The 16,178-nt window shown below is 47.6% G+C and overlaps 1 protein-coding gene across 1 annotated transcript in view; it reads left to right on the top strand.

Annotated features, from left to right (window-relative positions):
- Positions 1-1,916: 1,916 nt before the first annotated feature.
- The window catches only part of LOC122542784 (B-cell lymphoma/leukemia 11B-like), a 46,507-nt gene continuing 32,245 nt past the window's right edge, over positions 1,917-16,178 (top strand). The window contains exon 1 of the mRNA XM_087984081.1: positions 1,917-2,062. Coding sequence (XP_087840207.1) covers positions 2,011-2,062 — 52 coding nt within the window. The 5' untranslated portion in view covers positions 1,917-2,010. The remainder of the gene's footprint in view (positions 2,063-16,178) is intronic.

Genomic DNA, 16,178 nt, shown 5'->3' on the forward strand with positions numbered 1-16,178 from the left:
ACACATCCACTCCCTCACCTCCCTCTCTCCCACACACACACCAACCACACACACACCCACCAACACACACCCCACCCACACCCACACCCCACCCAAACACCCACCCAACACACACCACTCACACACACACATCACACTAACACCCACCCACACACACATACCCACCCACACACACAACACCACCCACACACAAACACACCAACACACAAACCCACCCACACACAACACACCACACACACACACCCACACACAACCACACAACCCCACACCACACACACAACACCCAACACACAACCACCCACACAAACCCACCCACACAACCCACCCAACACACCACCCACCCACACACACACACCACCCCACACCCAACATCTCACTCCCACACCAACCACACACTACAAAACCCACCCAACAACACAACCACCCACACACACTATCACTCACAACCACCCTCCCACAACTCAATCACCCACTCAACAAACCCACTCTCACACACACCCACCCCTCCTCCTCAACCAACCCACCTCTCACTCAACCCTCCCTCACCTAACCCACCCCCTCTCTCAATCCCTCCCACTCTCTCTATCCTCCCTACTACACACCCACACACACACACACACTACACCACACACACACACACAACACAACACCACACACTACACACACCACAACACAAACCCCCCACCCAATACTACACCCACACACACACCCACCAACAAACCCACTCCACACACACACCCCCACCCACACACCCCACTCTCTCTAAACACTCACACCTCCCACACACCACACCCACACTCCCAACCCCTCTCTATCCCACCCCACACTCATCCCTCCCACACTCCCTCCCACACCCAATCCCTCCCTCACTCAAACCCTCCTACTCTCCCACACCTCAATCCCTTCTCACACAACTCACACACAATCCACCCAACACACTCTCTCACCCCTCCCCCTCTCACACCCTCCCTCCTCCCCCTCTCACTCCCTCCCTCACCTCCCTCCCTCCCTCACTCCCCCTCCCTCTCTCTACTCCCCTCCTCTCTCTCTCTCTCTATCCCTCTCCTCTCTCTCTATCCCTCCCTCTCTCTCTGTCTCTCACTCTCTCTCTAACCCTCCATCCCTCTCTCTCTATCCCTCCCTCTCTCTCTCTCTCTCTCTCTATCCCTCCCCTCCCTCTCTCTCTATCCCTCCTCCCTCCCTCCCTCCCTCTCTCTCTCTCTCTCTCTCCTCTCCTCCCTCTCCCTCTCTCTCTCTCTATCCCTCCCTCCCTCTCTCTCTCTCTATCCCTCCCTCCCTCTCTCTCTCTCTATCCTCCCTCCCTCTCCCTATCCCTCCTCCCTCCCCTCCCTCTCTCCCTCTCTATCCCTCCCTCTCTATCCCTCCCTCTCTATCCCTCCCTCTCTATCCTCCCTCTCTATCCCTCCCTCTCTATCCCTCCCTCTCTATCCCTCCCTCTCTGTCTCTCCCTCCATCTCTCTCTATCCCCTCTCTCTCTCTGTCCCTCCCTCCCTCTCTCTCTCTGTCTCTCCCTCCCCCTCTCTCTCTGTCTCTCCCTCCCTCTCTCTATCCCTCTCTCTCTCTGTCTCTCCTCCCTCTCTCTCTCTATCCCTCCCTCTCTCTCTCTCTGTCTCTCCCTCTCTCTCTCTCTGTCTCTCCCTCTCTCTCTCTCTATCCCTCTCTCTGTCTCTCACTCCCTCCCTCTCTCTCTCTCTATCCCTCTCTCTCTCTCTCTGTCTCTCTCTCTCTGTCTCTCCTCCCTCTCTCTCTATCCCTCCCTCTCTCTCTCTGTCTCCTCCCCCAGTCCCAGTCTCTCCGCCTTGAACTTGCTCCTCTCTCTGTCTCACTCATCGCCTCGCAGCCCCGGAGCGGCCGATCCCGGACCCACGGCAGGAACTGTCTGGATCTGAGGGGTTTGGGGTGGGAGGGGGGTGCGGGGGGGTGTGGGGTAGCCTGACAGCAGGATCGGAGCGGTCACTGGAGGCTTCCCCAGACCCCGGCCCCCGGACCATGTCCCGCCGCAAACAAGGCAGCAAACCGCAGCACCGCAGCGAACTGAGCCGTGAGTACTGACCCCCGGGGAGGGCGAGAAAGGGGCAAACGGGGGAGAGGGGAGGCGCGGAGCGGGGCAACCCTGGGCGGAAAAGAGAGAGTTAAAAAATCCGAAGCAGAAACGAAAGCAAAGAGTGGGGATAAGTGTGGGAGAAAGAAAATAGGCCGATAAACAGGTCTGGAGAGGTGCTTTAACCCTTGCAGCACCGCCACTCTGTCTGAGCCACAAGTAAAGGCAGGTTGGAGAACGAGAGTTTTGCTTTTAAATCTAGGGCTTTGCTTTTGAGCATTTCCACCATGCCTTTTTTAAAAAAAAATCATAATCTAAGGGGGTGGGGGGTTAACTCCTTTCAAAGACAGAAAAAGAGAGAGAGAGAGAGGACATTTGCAGAACACGCATTTTATTTTGAATCCAGGTCGAGTGTCAAGTCAGAGATGAGCTGTCCTCAGTCAAAATGAAAATTAGTGCGGGATCTCCAAACTGTTAGTCCTGTAATGAGTTGCAGAAAGCAGACACGCTTGCCCATTGCACAAGGAGGAAGTCTCCCGCTTGTGTGTCCCCGATCTCTTCCTCTTTGACCTGAGGTACTGGGTACTGAGGCAGCCCCAGTGGGAATAAACCCACCTCCAGGCGCCTAGCTTAAGGCTTTTAGACGCTGACTGCCTCTTTAGGGTACCACATTCCCCTCATGTTACCCTTCCCTGACCCCCTCCCCAGGGTGATCTACTAGAAGCTTCCCCATCCCAACCCAAGGTGCGTGTGGATTGGCAGTGCTAAATTGCCCATAGTGACCAGGGATGTCCAGGTTAGGTGGATTAGCCTTTGGAAATGCAGGATTACAGGGTTATGGTGGAGGGGGTGGGTGGGATGATCTTTGGAGGGTCGGTGTGGAACCGATGGGCTGAATGGCCTGTTTCCACACTGTAGGGATTCTATACTATGGGGGGCGTGGTGGCTCAGTGGCTAGCACTGCTGCCTCACAGCACCACGGTCCCAGGTTCAATTCCAGCCTCGGGCAACTGTCTGTGTGGAGTTTGCACATTCTCCCCGTGCCTGTGTGGGTTTCCACTGGGTGCTCCAGTTTCCTCCCACTGTCTAAAGATGTGCGGGTCAGGTGAATAGGCCATGTTAAATTGCCCGTAGTGTTAGGTGCATTAGTCAAAGGGGTGTGAGTTGCTCTTCGGAGGGTCGGTGTGGACTTGTTGGGCCGAAGGGCCTGTTTCCACACTGTGGGGATTCTAAATCTAAACTTCCAAGCACACCATCACATGATGTTAGGGTGGTATTCCCTTTCTAAACGCTCTCCACCCCTCCTCCTCTCTCTTTAAGATGACCCGTCCAAACCTATGCCCTGTTCTAGTATCTAGACAATTGAAATTTATCAAGATGTCTCTAAATATGTCAAGGGCTTTTTTTTAATCAAAGAACATTTGACATGGTGTCATATAAAGAGATAGAAGGTTAGATAAAGGAGATTGTTCTTAAAAAGCATCTTACAGGAAGAGAAAGAAAAAAGGTGGATACTTCTGCCTGGAGATGTACAAGAGGCCAGAGTGGGAGGAGCAGAGAGGATTGCAGGGCTGGAGGAGGTTACAGAAAAAGGGAATGGAAGCGTTGATGGGGGGTGCGGGGAGGCCACGAAAGGATTTGTGTGACCTTGTGTCAAGTTGTGTTGGCTTACATTGCTGCACGGCATCCTGGGATGTGTTTATAAATGCTGTGCGAAAGGTGCTACAGAAATGCAAGTTGTTGTTGGTTTGACCTTTGACAAGAGGGAGCCTGTGACACATTAGATAAGTTGGCACCCCTTCCGGCAGAATAGCCAAGGCCTGTTAGACTCTGGCTGAGAAGATTCTCAATGGGTTCAAGGTGGAGTCATTACAAGTTCAAACGGCAACATGGCTCATTGTGACACTTGACCTACAAGATTAGAATACCACATGACCAGCACTGAATGTTTTTCGCTGCCTTTAAACTGAAGTTTTTTTTTAATGGGGTGGGGGCGATGTAGGAAGGAGGGGGGGGGATTAGGATCAAGGTGCACCACGGAGTGTCTACAGGGTGAACAAAAGAACAGGGAGAATGGGGAATGCCTTTTGTTAACTGGCTTCAAGGCTGATTCCCCTCTCCCAGTCCAGTACTGAGCCTGGATGTCAGACACACGAGGGCTTTCGGGAGGAGCCAGTCATTGAGACATGTCCCGACCAGGTGCCTTGATAAACCTCTTACTCATCTAGTTCCTGACCTGAGGGGAGAGAGACATCTTAATTACTTTCTGCTACCTGTGTTATTTTCAGTGCACTTAGAACCTTGTGTTGTTTCATAAAACCCTCTGCTGTAAATTAAACAGTGATGGCTGTGGCTCAGTGGGTAGGGCTCTTGCCTCTGACTCAGAAGGCAGTGGGTTCAAGTCCCACTCCAGAGGACTTGAGTGTGCAATCCAGAATGGCATGCCTAGAGCATGCACTGAGGGAGTGCCTCACTCTCAGAGGTGTTGGCATCTCAAGGTGAGATATTAAAATGAACGGGCCTTTTGAGTGGACGCACAAGATCTCCATGGCCCATTGTTTCGATGGAGAGGAGGGGAATTCTGTTCTGGGGCTAATACCACTTAAGCTGGTGCTATCACATAGTGTCTGTGGGATCTTGCTGTGTGGAGATTGGCTGCAGTGTTTCCCAGTAATCCAGACAAGGTCTGTCATGCTCCACTGCTTCTTAGGAACATAGCAGGAGCAGGTCATAGGCTCAGTCCGCCATTCAACAGGATCATGGCTGATCTTCCCCATTGGTCCCACTTCCCCATACTATTCCTTATATCTCTGTCCTGAATATACCTGATACTTTGTTGGCTGTAAAATGCTTGGTGTTGGAGGGGGGGACATCCTGGGGTCATGGAAGACGCTATAGAAATTCACACCTGACTTCCTTTCTAGTTGGACTCTGTATAAATGGCTTCATGCTCCACAGGTTCAGTGAAGCAAGCAAACACGAGTTATTAAGCATCTACCATGTGACCGCTCCACTTAGCTTCGATCTTGGCATAGAGGAGGGATTAAGCCATCAGACTGGGAGGGGAGTTTGCCCAGATGCTCCCTTACCCCTTCAGAATGCTCTCCTGGTCTCGGATCTCTTCAGGCCTCCCATCTCAACCAATTTGGGTCTTGCTGATTTATTGAGTGTGAACAGGGAGAGTGTGATCAAGGTTTAGTTGAAGAAGGCTGAGAGTGGGATCAATGAGATCATCACCGTTGACACCAATGGAGATGGCATGGCCGCCCCTAGCCTTACTAACAATGTCTTCGGTCATTCTTCTGTAGAATCCGATGGACCCCAATCTACTATTTTTATTTGGGTTTCTGTGGGGACAGTCAGAAAGCTTTGTACTTTTCGTCACGAGGGAAGTAACACACAGAATTCCAGGTTTGCCTACTTCCCAGCAAAACCGCAAGAGTTGTGTGTGAGGCAGAAGATGGTGTGTGTATGGAATGAGCTGCCAGAGGAAGTGGTGGAGGCTGATACACATCTATGAATTACAACATTTAAAATGCATCTGGACGGGTACATGGTAGGAAGGGTTAGAAGGATCTAGGCAAATGGGACTAGATTAATATATGGTCAGCATGGACTGAAGGGTCTGTTTCTTCGCTGTACAGCGCTAGGACTCTAATTGTGAGATCTCTATGCTTCAGGTATTCTAGCCTCTTGGACACTCCCAATTTCCAATACTCCACCATTGTTGGAGTTTCCCTTCATGCACTCAGGCCCTAATGTTTGTGAATCCCCTTCAAACACTTCTCCCTCACCTCTAAGAAGGCTCTGCCCGCTCCAAAATCTCCCTGTGTATCTTGGTGTCTGATAATGTGTGTGTGAAATGCCTTTAAAAGTCACTATGCCAAAGCAAGTTATTGTTGTTTTCTGACTTAGGGGATGAGTACTGGGCTGTCTATGGCACTGGCAGTACTGGGGGCACATTGAGTGTTACACGAGTGAGGTTGCTATCGCATTTCTAAGGTCTACTAGATTAAGTGGAGGAAACAATCAGAGTGTTTGTCACTTTGTGCGCAGTAATCAAATCTCCCATCAAAGGGTTTCCTGTGACATTGTAACAGAATCAGCTTATAATTCTGTTGTACGCAACTTCGATTTTTAAGATAATGGCTCCTCATCATCTAAACCCCTCTGTGAGCACCGACGCTCCTCCCACCAACCCCCCCCCCCCCTTCGCTGCCATTCCCCTGATGCCAAACGTTGCCCAAACACGGAGCCAGGCAGCTGGAGCTTGGTCTCAATCCGCTGGGACCTTGTGCAAGATTGGCCTGAAGCAATTCACCTGACACCCTCCCAGTGTGCTGCAGCCTAGACTCCCTTCCCCAGTGATCCAGACAATATCTGTCATGCTCCACTGCTCTTAGGAACATAACAGGAGCAGGAGCAGGAGCAGGTCATAGGCTCAGTCCGCCATTCAACAGGATCATGGCTGATCTTCCCCATTGTCCCACTTCCCCATACTATTCCTTATATCTCTGTCCTGAACGTACCTGATGCCTGAGCATTCACAGCTCCGGGGCTACAGGATCTCAAGATTTATAATCCTTCTTTAATGTATTCTTTCATGGGATATGTGTGTCACTGGTGAGGCCAGCATTTGTTGCTCATCCCTATTTCCTCTTGAACAGAGTGGCTTCTTCAGCCATTTAGCCAAGTAAGAGTCACCTTCATTGCTGTGGGTCTGGAGCTACATGTGGCCCAGACCAGACTAGGACGGCAGATTTCCTTTTCCTCAAGGGAATAATTGTAAAATGTCATTGTCAAAAGATGATGGTTGGCATGACTGAACCAGGAGTGCTCTGTTTCCTCCCATAGGGCAAAGATGTGCAGGTCAGGTGGATTGGCTGTGGGATGTGGGATTACAGGGAGAGGATAGGGGTGTTAGTCCGGGTGGGTTGCTCTTCAGAAGGTCAGTGTGGACTTGATGGGCCAAATGGCCTGCTTCCACACTGTAGGTTTTCTATAAAAATCCAGATTTATTATTTGAATTTAAATTCCACCAGCTACCACAATGGGATCCGAACCAATGTCTCCCATGCACTGAACAGGCCTTACTGGATTACTCTTGCTGGTGATGCTACCATTACCTCCCCACTGAAGAAAGTTTGCCACATCTCAATGCTAAATAGCCAACTCTTTATCCTGAGGCTGGGATGCTTGCTCTCCATTCTCTATTTAGCAAAACAAATCACTCAGTAAAAGTATTAAGAATCTTATACTTTTACGTAGTCTTCATGGCAGAATGTGTTGGAATCCAGGTCTGTTATAGCCGATACCTCAATATAAAGCTACTTTTCGTGGAACCATATTGCACTGAAAGAGGCCATTCAGCACATTGTTCCTGTACCAGCTCTTCAGAGCTGTCTAATTAGTTTAATTCCACTGCTCTTGCCCCCATTATCCTGCAATTTGTTTTATAGACCATTTCAAATGTTTATCCCAGTTTTCTTTCAAAAGATTATCTTCAAATCTACTTCCATTGCATTCCAGATGATGACAACTTGCAGTGTACTAGTCTCAACTCCCCTCTCTGACTCCTTTGTCCATTCAATTGTAAAAATGTCCCCCCACCAGCCCCCATAGTTACTAAGCCTTCTGCCAATGGAAACAAATTCTCCATATTTACTCTGGTGAAACCCTTCATACTTTTGAACACCCCCCATGAAATTGTGTCTTTATTATCCCTACGTTGAGGAGAACAATTAGAGCTTCTCCAACTGCTCCATGTCACTGAGGTCCCTCATCCCTGGTCCAATTCTACCACCCCTCCTTTGTACCCTCTCACAAGGACCTGACACCCTTCCTAATGTGTGGGGCCCAGAATTGCATAGTGAGGTCTGTAAACTGATGCTTTTAAAGGTTTGGCATAGCTTTCTTGCTTTTAGAATATGTACTGTAAACCCTAGAATCGTGTGTGCATTCTTTAACAGCCTCAACTTATCATTCCACTTTCAAATCTACTTGTGACTCGTGTACTGTGAGGGCGTAATGGAGAGGTAGCAGGGGGAGGATGGGCCGTGACTGTGCTTACCCCACTATACCATGCCATCACAAACATGTTTGTGGTCTCTTATATGTAGTCACCCTTGAAGAATGATCACTGACATAAGGAACTGAGGATGTCTGTTTAACTAGACCTCAATACCATCACAATTATGTGATGCAGAATCACAGTAGGAGGCTGTTCAGCTCATCATGTCTGCCCAGGCTCTACAAACAACCAGTAGACCTAGCACCACTCCCTGAAACTCCACTCATTACTCCTTTTCAGATAATAATCCAATTCCCTCATAAAAGCTTCTGTTGAATGTGTCTCACTCTCAGGCAGGTGAGACTGCAGACGCTAGACATCAGAGTCGAGAGGGTGGTGCTGGAAAAGCACAGCAGGTCAGACAGCATCCGAGGAGCAGGAGAATCGACATTTCGGGCAAAAGCACTCTCAGGCAGCCCATCCTACTCCTGATAAAGGGCTTTTGCCTGAATTGTCGATTTTCCTGCCTCCTCGGATGCTGCCTGACCTGCTGTGCTTTTCCAGTACCACTCTAATCTTGACTCTAATCTCTGGCATCTGCAGTGCCCACTTTTGCTCTCAGCCCATCCCAGACCCTAACCACTTGCTGTGTAAAGCTTTCTACTTATGCTTTTTTTTTTTTGCTGATCACTGTAAATCTGGTCTGACTCATTCTAGATCCCATCATGAGTGGGAACAGTTTGTCTCTCTGTCTGTTTCTAATCTGCCCAAATCACTCATTTTGAACGTATTAAGTTGTGCGACATTTTTAAGTTGTTCACCACCAGCACCTCCCCTCCCCACATTTAACCCCTGCTGCTGCCAGTGACAGACTTCTGCGGAACCCAAAGGTTGAACATCTCAAAATACCCTCCATTGTTGTTTGGGATGGCAGACGTCTGGAACAGAGGGACCGATGGGATACTAATTCGACCAGTTTGACCCCTTTTCCCATTGGAAGAGTCAAAATGACCCCTCCAGGTGTCTTCAGGATAAAAAAGGGGAGAAGGTGCCTTCTTGAAGAATGAGAGGGAAATTCTAGTGTAAAACATGCTGTATGTAAGCCTGGTGTGATAGTTGCCTTATACCCCATTTCTGGGCCAAAGGAAGGGCTTGTGTTACATTGACAGAGGTGCAGTGTTTCTAATCAGATCTACAAAGCAGACAACTGAGGCACTTGTCTGCTTTGTATGAGCGGGTGTCAAAACATCCCACTGCCACTATTTGGAAGAAGAACATTCTTCCCAATGTTCTGGGGTCAGTACTTCTTTACAAACCAATGTCACTTAAAGTACACAGAATGTCTGGCCAATTATCTATGTACTGTTTATGAGATCTTCCAGCAGGCAAATTGTCTCCCTCTTTTGTTTCCTAAATAACCCAGCCTTGCACTGTGCAACATGCTGAGGATGTGAAGGGTGCTATATAAATGCCAATCTCTTTTCAAACACGCTGGTGGAGTTTTGGGTTGCAGTTGACAGTAGGACTGATGAAGCAGCGGCTAGCTCACATCTCAAAGCCCGTCTTTGTCAGTTGGAAAACATTGATTGCAACTTTGGTTGGTTTATGAGCTTCTGCGTTGTGTGGCAGTGCATGCTGTGAGGAGGAAGTGTGCTCCAATCACCCCTTACTTGTCGTCATGGCCAGCCATGGCTCAGTGGTCAGCACCACTTGCCTCTGAGTCAGAAGACTGTGGGTTCAATTCCCACTCCAGAGATTTGAGTATGATATTTAGGCTGATGCCCAGTACTGTGCTGTCAGATGTACGACCTTTCAAAAGATACAGTAGGCCTCACACATAGAGAGGGGGACAAATATTGCTCAGCACTGTTTCAAAGTGCACAGGAATGGTTGTCCTGACCAATCTTTTTCCTTCAGTCAGCCTTACTAAAAACAGATTATCTGGTCATTCTCATTTTCCTTTCTGGTGGAGGTCACTGTGTACAAACTAGCTACTGTGTTTCCTGCCTTATAACGCTGACCATAATTCAGAAGTACTTCATTGTTTGCCTACCGTTTTGAGGTTATGATAGCTGCTATCTGAATGCAGGTTAGATGGGAAGAAACTATCGACTTGTAAAAGGACAACAAAGAGAGGATATTGATTTAAAGAGATTTGCAAATGAAGTAAAGATGATATGAGAAAAATCTTTTTCACTTGGCAAATAGTTAGGGTTTGAAATGCATTGCTTGGAGGTTCAGTAGTTCAGTTGAATCATTCAAGAGGATATTGGATGACTATTTGGTAGAAATAACATGCAAGGCCATTGGGAGAACAGGAGCTTGGCGCTAGGTAATGATGCTCATTTGAAGAGCAGGCATGATGGCCTGAATGGCCTCCTTCTGTAAGATTTCTGTGATTCTGTAGGATTCGATGAAAACACCTTTGATGTCTCTGGAAATGTATAATGCACTTAATGCGTAAGTGGATATGTGTGAGAGAGAAAGTGGTAGCTTGTTAAGTTGACAGGTTGAATGGGTGGTAGAGGCTTGATTAGATTAGATTCCCTACAGTATGGAAACAGGCCCTTCAGCTCAACAAGTCCACACTGGCCCTCCAAAGACTAACCCACCCAGACCCATTCCCCTACACTTACCCCTGACTAATGCACCTAACACTACGGGCAATTTAGCATGGCCGATTCACCTGACCTGCACATCTTTGGACTGTGGGAGGAAACCCACGCAGACACGGGGAGTATGTGCAAACTCCGCACAGACAGTCACCCGAGGCTGGAACTGAACCTGGGACCCTGGTGCTGTGAGGCAACAGTGCTAACCACTGAGCCACCGTGCCACCCACGAAACATTGTCGAGGTGGGCTGACATGCCTGTCTTTGTTCAATTTTGACGATATCTGGATCCAGAAAAACCATTATAGCGTCATTACTGCACAGAAGGAGTTCAGCCATAGAGTCATAGAGCTGCTCAGCATGGAAAAGATCCTTCGGTCCAACTCAGCCATGCCGACCAGATGTCCAAAATTAATCTCGCCCTGTTTGCCATAATTTAGCCCATATCTCTCGAGACCTTTCCTATTCATGCTTTTTGTCAGTGTTGTAATTGTAGCAGCCTCCACCACCACCTCTAGCAGCTCATTCTATACACGCACCATCCTCTGCTGGTTCCGTCATTCCCATTTTCCCACTTTTTATTCATTCGTGGCACGCGGGTGTCATTGGTTGGACCAGCATTTGTTATACCTAATTGCCTCCTCATCTGAATGGCTTTGGCCATTTCAGAGGGCATTTGAGAGTCACCCACAGTGCTGTGGGTGTTACATGTAGCCCAGAGCAGGTAAGAACAGCAGATTTCATTTCCCCAAAGGACATTAGCGAACAAGCAGAGTTTTTCAGACAAGTGATGGTCATTACTTGATCGCTATTAGATTAGATATTTCTTTAATTCAAATTTCACCATTTGCCAAGATGGGATTTAAACCCATCATTCCCCACAACATCAGCCTGAGGTTCTGGATTACTAGTCCTGTGATATTACCACTACACAACTGCACCCACCACCACCCTCCCCAAACTTCTGTAGCCCTTATATAAATCCCCATATGTCTTAAAAACTTTACATGCTTGTTCCCTGGTCTTTGTGCAGTGAACTAATGGGAACAACTTTTCTTTGTCTGCCAAGGGAGAGGTGATGGCACGGTGTTAGTTTCTACTAATCCAGACGGCCCCTGGCTATTGCTCTGGGGAAATGGGTTCAAATCTCAAAATGGCCGGTGGAATTTAAATTGAATTAATGGTTCTGGAAAATAAAACTAGTCCCAATGATAATGACCATCATCAATTGATGTAAAGGCCCATCTGGTTCACTCATCGCCTCTTCGGGAAGGGATTCTGCTGCTGTTATCTGGTCTGGCCCCTGTTATAGTCAGGGACTGAGCAGCTTCCTTGACAGGGCTGACCAAAGCAGAGGACAGGTAGAGGTCAAAGTCTGTGTGTGCTAAGCTGTGGGAAGGAAGTGTACTAGGTGTACAGTTACCCTTCTCTTTGTTATGTTGTCACAATGCACAGCAGTTTCCAGCCTTGGGTTTACTATCCTAACAAATGCAAAGCATTTTACCTTATGCAAATATCTCATCTTGTTTTCAAATCCTCATTTGGCATCCCCGCTCCATATCTCTGCCACTTCCTCTTGTCCTACCAGCTTCCAAGATCTCTGCACTCCTCCTGTACTGTATCTCCTTGATTTTAATTGTTCCTTCATCTGTCTGCATCCTAAACGCTAGAAGTCCCCCCCCCCCCAAAACTCTCTGCCTCTAAGTTCTTCTGTTACACACTTATTAAAACCTTGACAGTCATCTGTTCCAATAGCCCCAGTGCCTGAGTGTCAAACCCTGTTTGATAACAGGACAGTGAAGTGCTTTAGGATGTTTTATCAGGTTAAAGGCACTACGCAAGTGCAAGTTGTTATTTTTGTAGCTGAGTCCTTTTTGTAGCTGAGTCCTCTTGGTTGGCCCATAGAAAGACCAAAGGGTGGAACAAAAATTCTTAATATGGAAGACATAAAGGGGAAAATCTAGTCCACACAAGATAAATGAAGGAGTGGGTTGTAGAGGAGGCTAAAGGGTTGAATAATGATCAAAGAGAATAACATAGATGTTGCGTCAGATGACTATGCTTTGCAGGGGCAGGAACTCAAAGATGGGGAGATTGAAATGAGACTGGGGTGAGCTCAGAGGACACATTGAAGGTCTGGTTTGTGCAGAAAGTTCAGACGCAGAGTCTGGGCATTCTTAGTGTGGTTGTAGGTCTGATGCTGAAATTTCACTCTCCGATGACAAGATGAAACTGGACATTGGAGAGACGGGGACGCAGCAGTAATGATACTGAACTAGTAATCTAGGTGCCTCAGCTAATTCTGTGAGGACAAAGGTTCAAATACCACAATGGTAGCTGGTGGAATTTGAATCCAATTAATTAATAAAATCAGGAGGTGCAAGCTAACCTCAGTAAATGGTGACCATGACAACTATCGTCATGAAACCAGTCAGTTCAAGGGCAATTAGGGAAAAGCAGCAAATAGTCTCCCTAGCAACACCCACCTCCTATGAAGAAGTGAAAGGGGGAGAAAATGACCAACTTTGTGGTTCGTATTGAGAGCTGCCTGTTAGGAAATTGAGATCCAGCTAGGTTGATTGTAAAACTGTGTAGCTCAACTGGACTTGAGCCTAGACTTGGGATTAGCCTGGGAGTGGTGCAGTGGTTGGCACTGCTGCATCACAGTGCCAGGGACCTGGGTTTGATTTCAGCCTTGGGTGACTTTGTGTGGAGTTTGCATGTTCTCCCTGTGTCTGCGTGGGTTTCCTCCGGTTTCCTCCCACAGTCCAAAGATGTGCAGGTTAGGTGTTTTGCCCATGCTAAGTTGTCCTGTAGTGTCCAGGATTATGCACATTCGGTAGATTAGCCGTGGGAACTATGAGGATAAAGTGGGAGGACTGGGGCTGGGCGGGATGCTCTTTGAGGGTTGGAAAAGACTCAATGGGCCGAATGGCCTCTTTCAGTAATGTAGTGATTCTATGATTCTACTTCCATTGAGCCTGGACCTGACCTTACAAAGATGTCAATGGTTAAGAACCACTAAAGTGAGGAATAGGGACAAAAGTGCTGTAACTTCATTGATGCCTTCAGGGGAGGTGATGGTCCAGTGGTATTATCACGAGGCTGTTAATCCAGAGACCTGATAATATTCTGGGACTCTGGTTCAAATCCTCCCATGGCAGATGGTGGAATTTGAATTCGATAAATATCTGGAAATAAGAGTCTAAAGGTGACCATGAAACCATTCCTGATTGTCAGGGGTAGTGGGACAAAACATCTGGTTCACTGATGTCCTTTAGGAAAAGAATCTGCCATCCTTATGCAATCTGGCCTACACATGACTCCAGACCCACAACAATATGATTGACACTTAACTACCCTCTGGGCAATTAGGGATGGGTAACAATTAGAAAAAAAATAGAAAAATACAGCGCAGTACAGGCCCTTTGGCCCTCGATGAAATTAGGACAGCACGGTGGCTCAGTGGTTAGCACTGCTGCCTCACAGTGGAGGGGACCCGGGTTCAATTCCTGCCTCAGGCAACTGTCTGTGTGGAGTTTGCACATTCTCCCCATGTCGGCGTGGGTTTCCTCTAGGTGCTCCTCCCACAGTCCAAAGATGTGCAGGTCAGGTGAATTGGCCATGCTAAATTGCCCCATAGTGTTAGATGCAGGGGTAAATGTATGGGAATTGGTCTGGGTGGGTTGCTCTTCAGAGGGTCGGTGTGGACTTGTTGGGCCGAAGGGCCTGTTTCCACACTGCAGGGAATCTAATCTAATCTAATACTGGCCATGCAGATCCTGTGAATGAACAAAACAAAAATGCAGCTAAGCAGGATGGGGCCTATGACAACCTGACCAGGAGTGATTTTTGTTTTAATTGTTCATGTGATGTGGGCGTTGTTGGCTGGTGTTATTGCTCATCCCTAATTGCCAGAGTGCAGTTAAAGAGTCAGCCATATTTATGTGGGCTTGGTGTTACATTGAGGGGCTGGCAGACATCCCTCCTTAAAGGGCATTACTGAACCCAGATGGGTTGTTACAAATCAAGGCTGGTTACACAGTTGCCATTAGCCTACCCTTTTCCATTCCATAATTTTATCTAAGTATTTGTCATGGTGGGATCTGAATCCCTCTGAACCCAGTTTGTTATGCGTTCTGGATTACTAACCCAATTACATTACTGTTATTACTGCACCCAGCACCTCCTTCCTCTGAATGAGAAGAGTTCTATTCTCACTTTGGTCTCAGTGGGTAGAAGTCTCACCTCCTAGTCAGAAGGTTCCAGATTCAAATCTCACTCCAGCGACACATAATCTCAAGTTGACACTTACAGTGCAGGACTGAAGGAATACAGTGCTGCCAGAGGTGACTCAAAAACCTGAGGGGAATACTAAAACCAGTACCTGAAAGGAAATTTTAAACTATGTCCTAATATCCAGGCCAAATATTTGTCTTATCCTTGAGTCAACAGATGATCAGGTCATTATAAGACCCGGAGAAACAAGTGCAGGAGAGAAGGCATTTCATCCTTTCTAACCAACATCACCTCTCAATAAGATTGTGGCTGATCTGATGTGGACTTGACTCTGCTTTCCTTCCTGACACCATAACCCTTAGCTCCCTTGTTGATCAATAAACTGTCTTAACTCAGCCTTGAATATGTTCCATGACCCAACCCCACTGCTCTCTGGGGAAGGCAATATCAGAGACTTAACAACTCTCTTGGAGAAAGAAATTCCTCCTTGTCTCCAAATGGAAGACTGTTTAATTTAAATCTGTGCTTCCAATTTCTAAATATCCCCTATGAGGGGAAATATCCTCTGAGCATCTACCTTCAGAAACTTATAGGTATTTTCTAATTGACCTGTGCAGAGATGTTATTATACACCTCAGGAACTTGAACCTGCGTCTCCAGGCTCAGAGATAGGGACGTTATCACTGCACTACAAGAGCCTTTGCTCAGAATGTTATAGTCTTCTATAAGATTACCTCTCATTCATGTGAACGTCAATGAGTATAGACCCAACCAGTTTGAATATTACCAAATAAGACAATCCATTGTCCCAGAAATCAGAATGAGAAGTACCCTCTTCCCCAAATTGTAAGTGTATCCCTCAGTGGGATCTTGCTGTGTGTAGCCACAAAGGTACTGGATTGGCTGCGTACCACCTTTGCACTTCCTGGGGTCATCATAGGCACAGTATAAATGAAAACTTGTCTGTCTTTGTGCTGGGAGCAGGAGGGGGAATGGAGAGGAGTGTGTCAGGGGCTGAGGGGTGACCTTATAGAGGTTTATAAATCATGAGGAGCATGGATAGGATAAATAGCTAAGGTCTTTTCCCCAGGGTGAGGGAGTCCAAAACTAGAGGGCATAGGTATAAGGTTAGAGGAGAAAGATTTAAGAGGGACCTTAGGGCAATCTTTTCACGTAGAGGGTGGTGCGTGTATGAAATGAGCTGCTGAAGGAAGTGGTGGAGGCTGGTACAATAACAACATTTAAAGGTCAGAAG

Source organism: Chiloscyllium plagiosum, unplaced genomic scaffold, assembly GCF_037043375.1.
Source record: "Chiloscyllium plagiosum isolate Xiang-an unplaced genomic scaffold, Cpla_swu_hap1 HiC_scaffold_47, whole genome shotgun sequence".
Lineage (NCBI taxonomy): Eukaryota > Metazoa > Chordata > Chondrichthyes > Orectolobiformes > Hemiscylliidae > Chiloscyllium > Chiloscyllium plagiosum.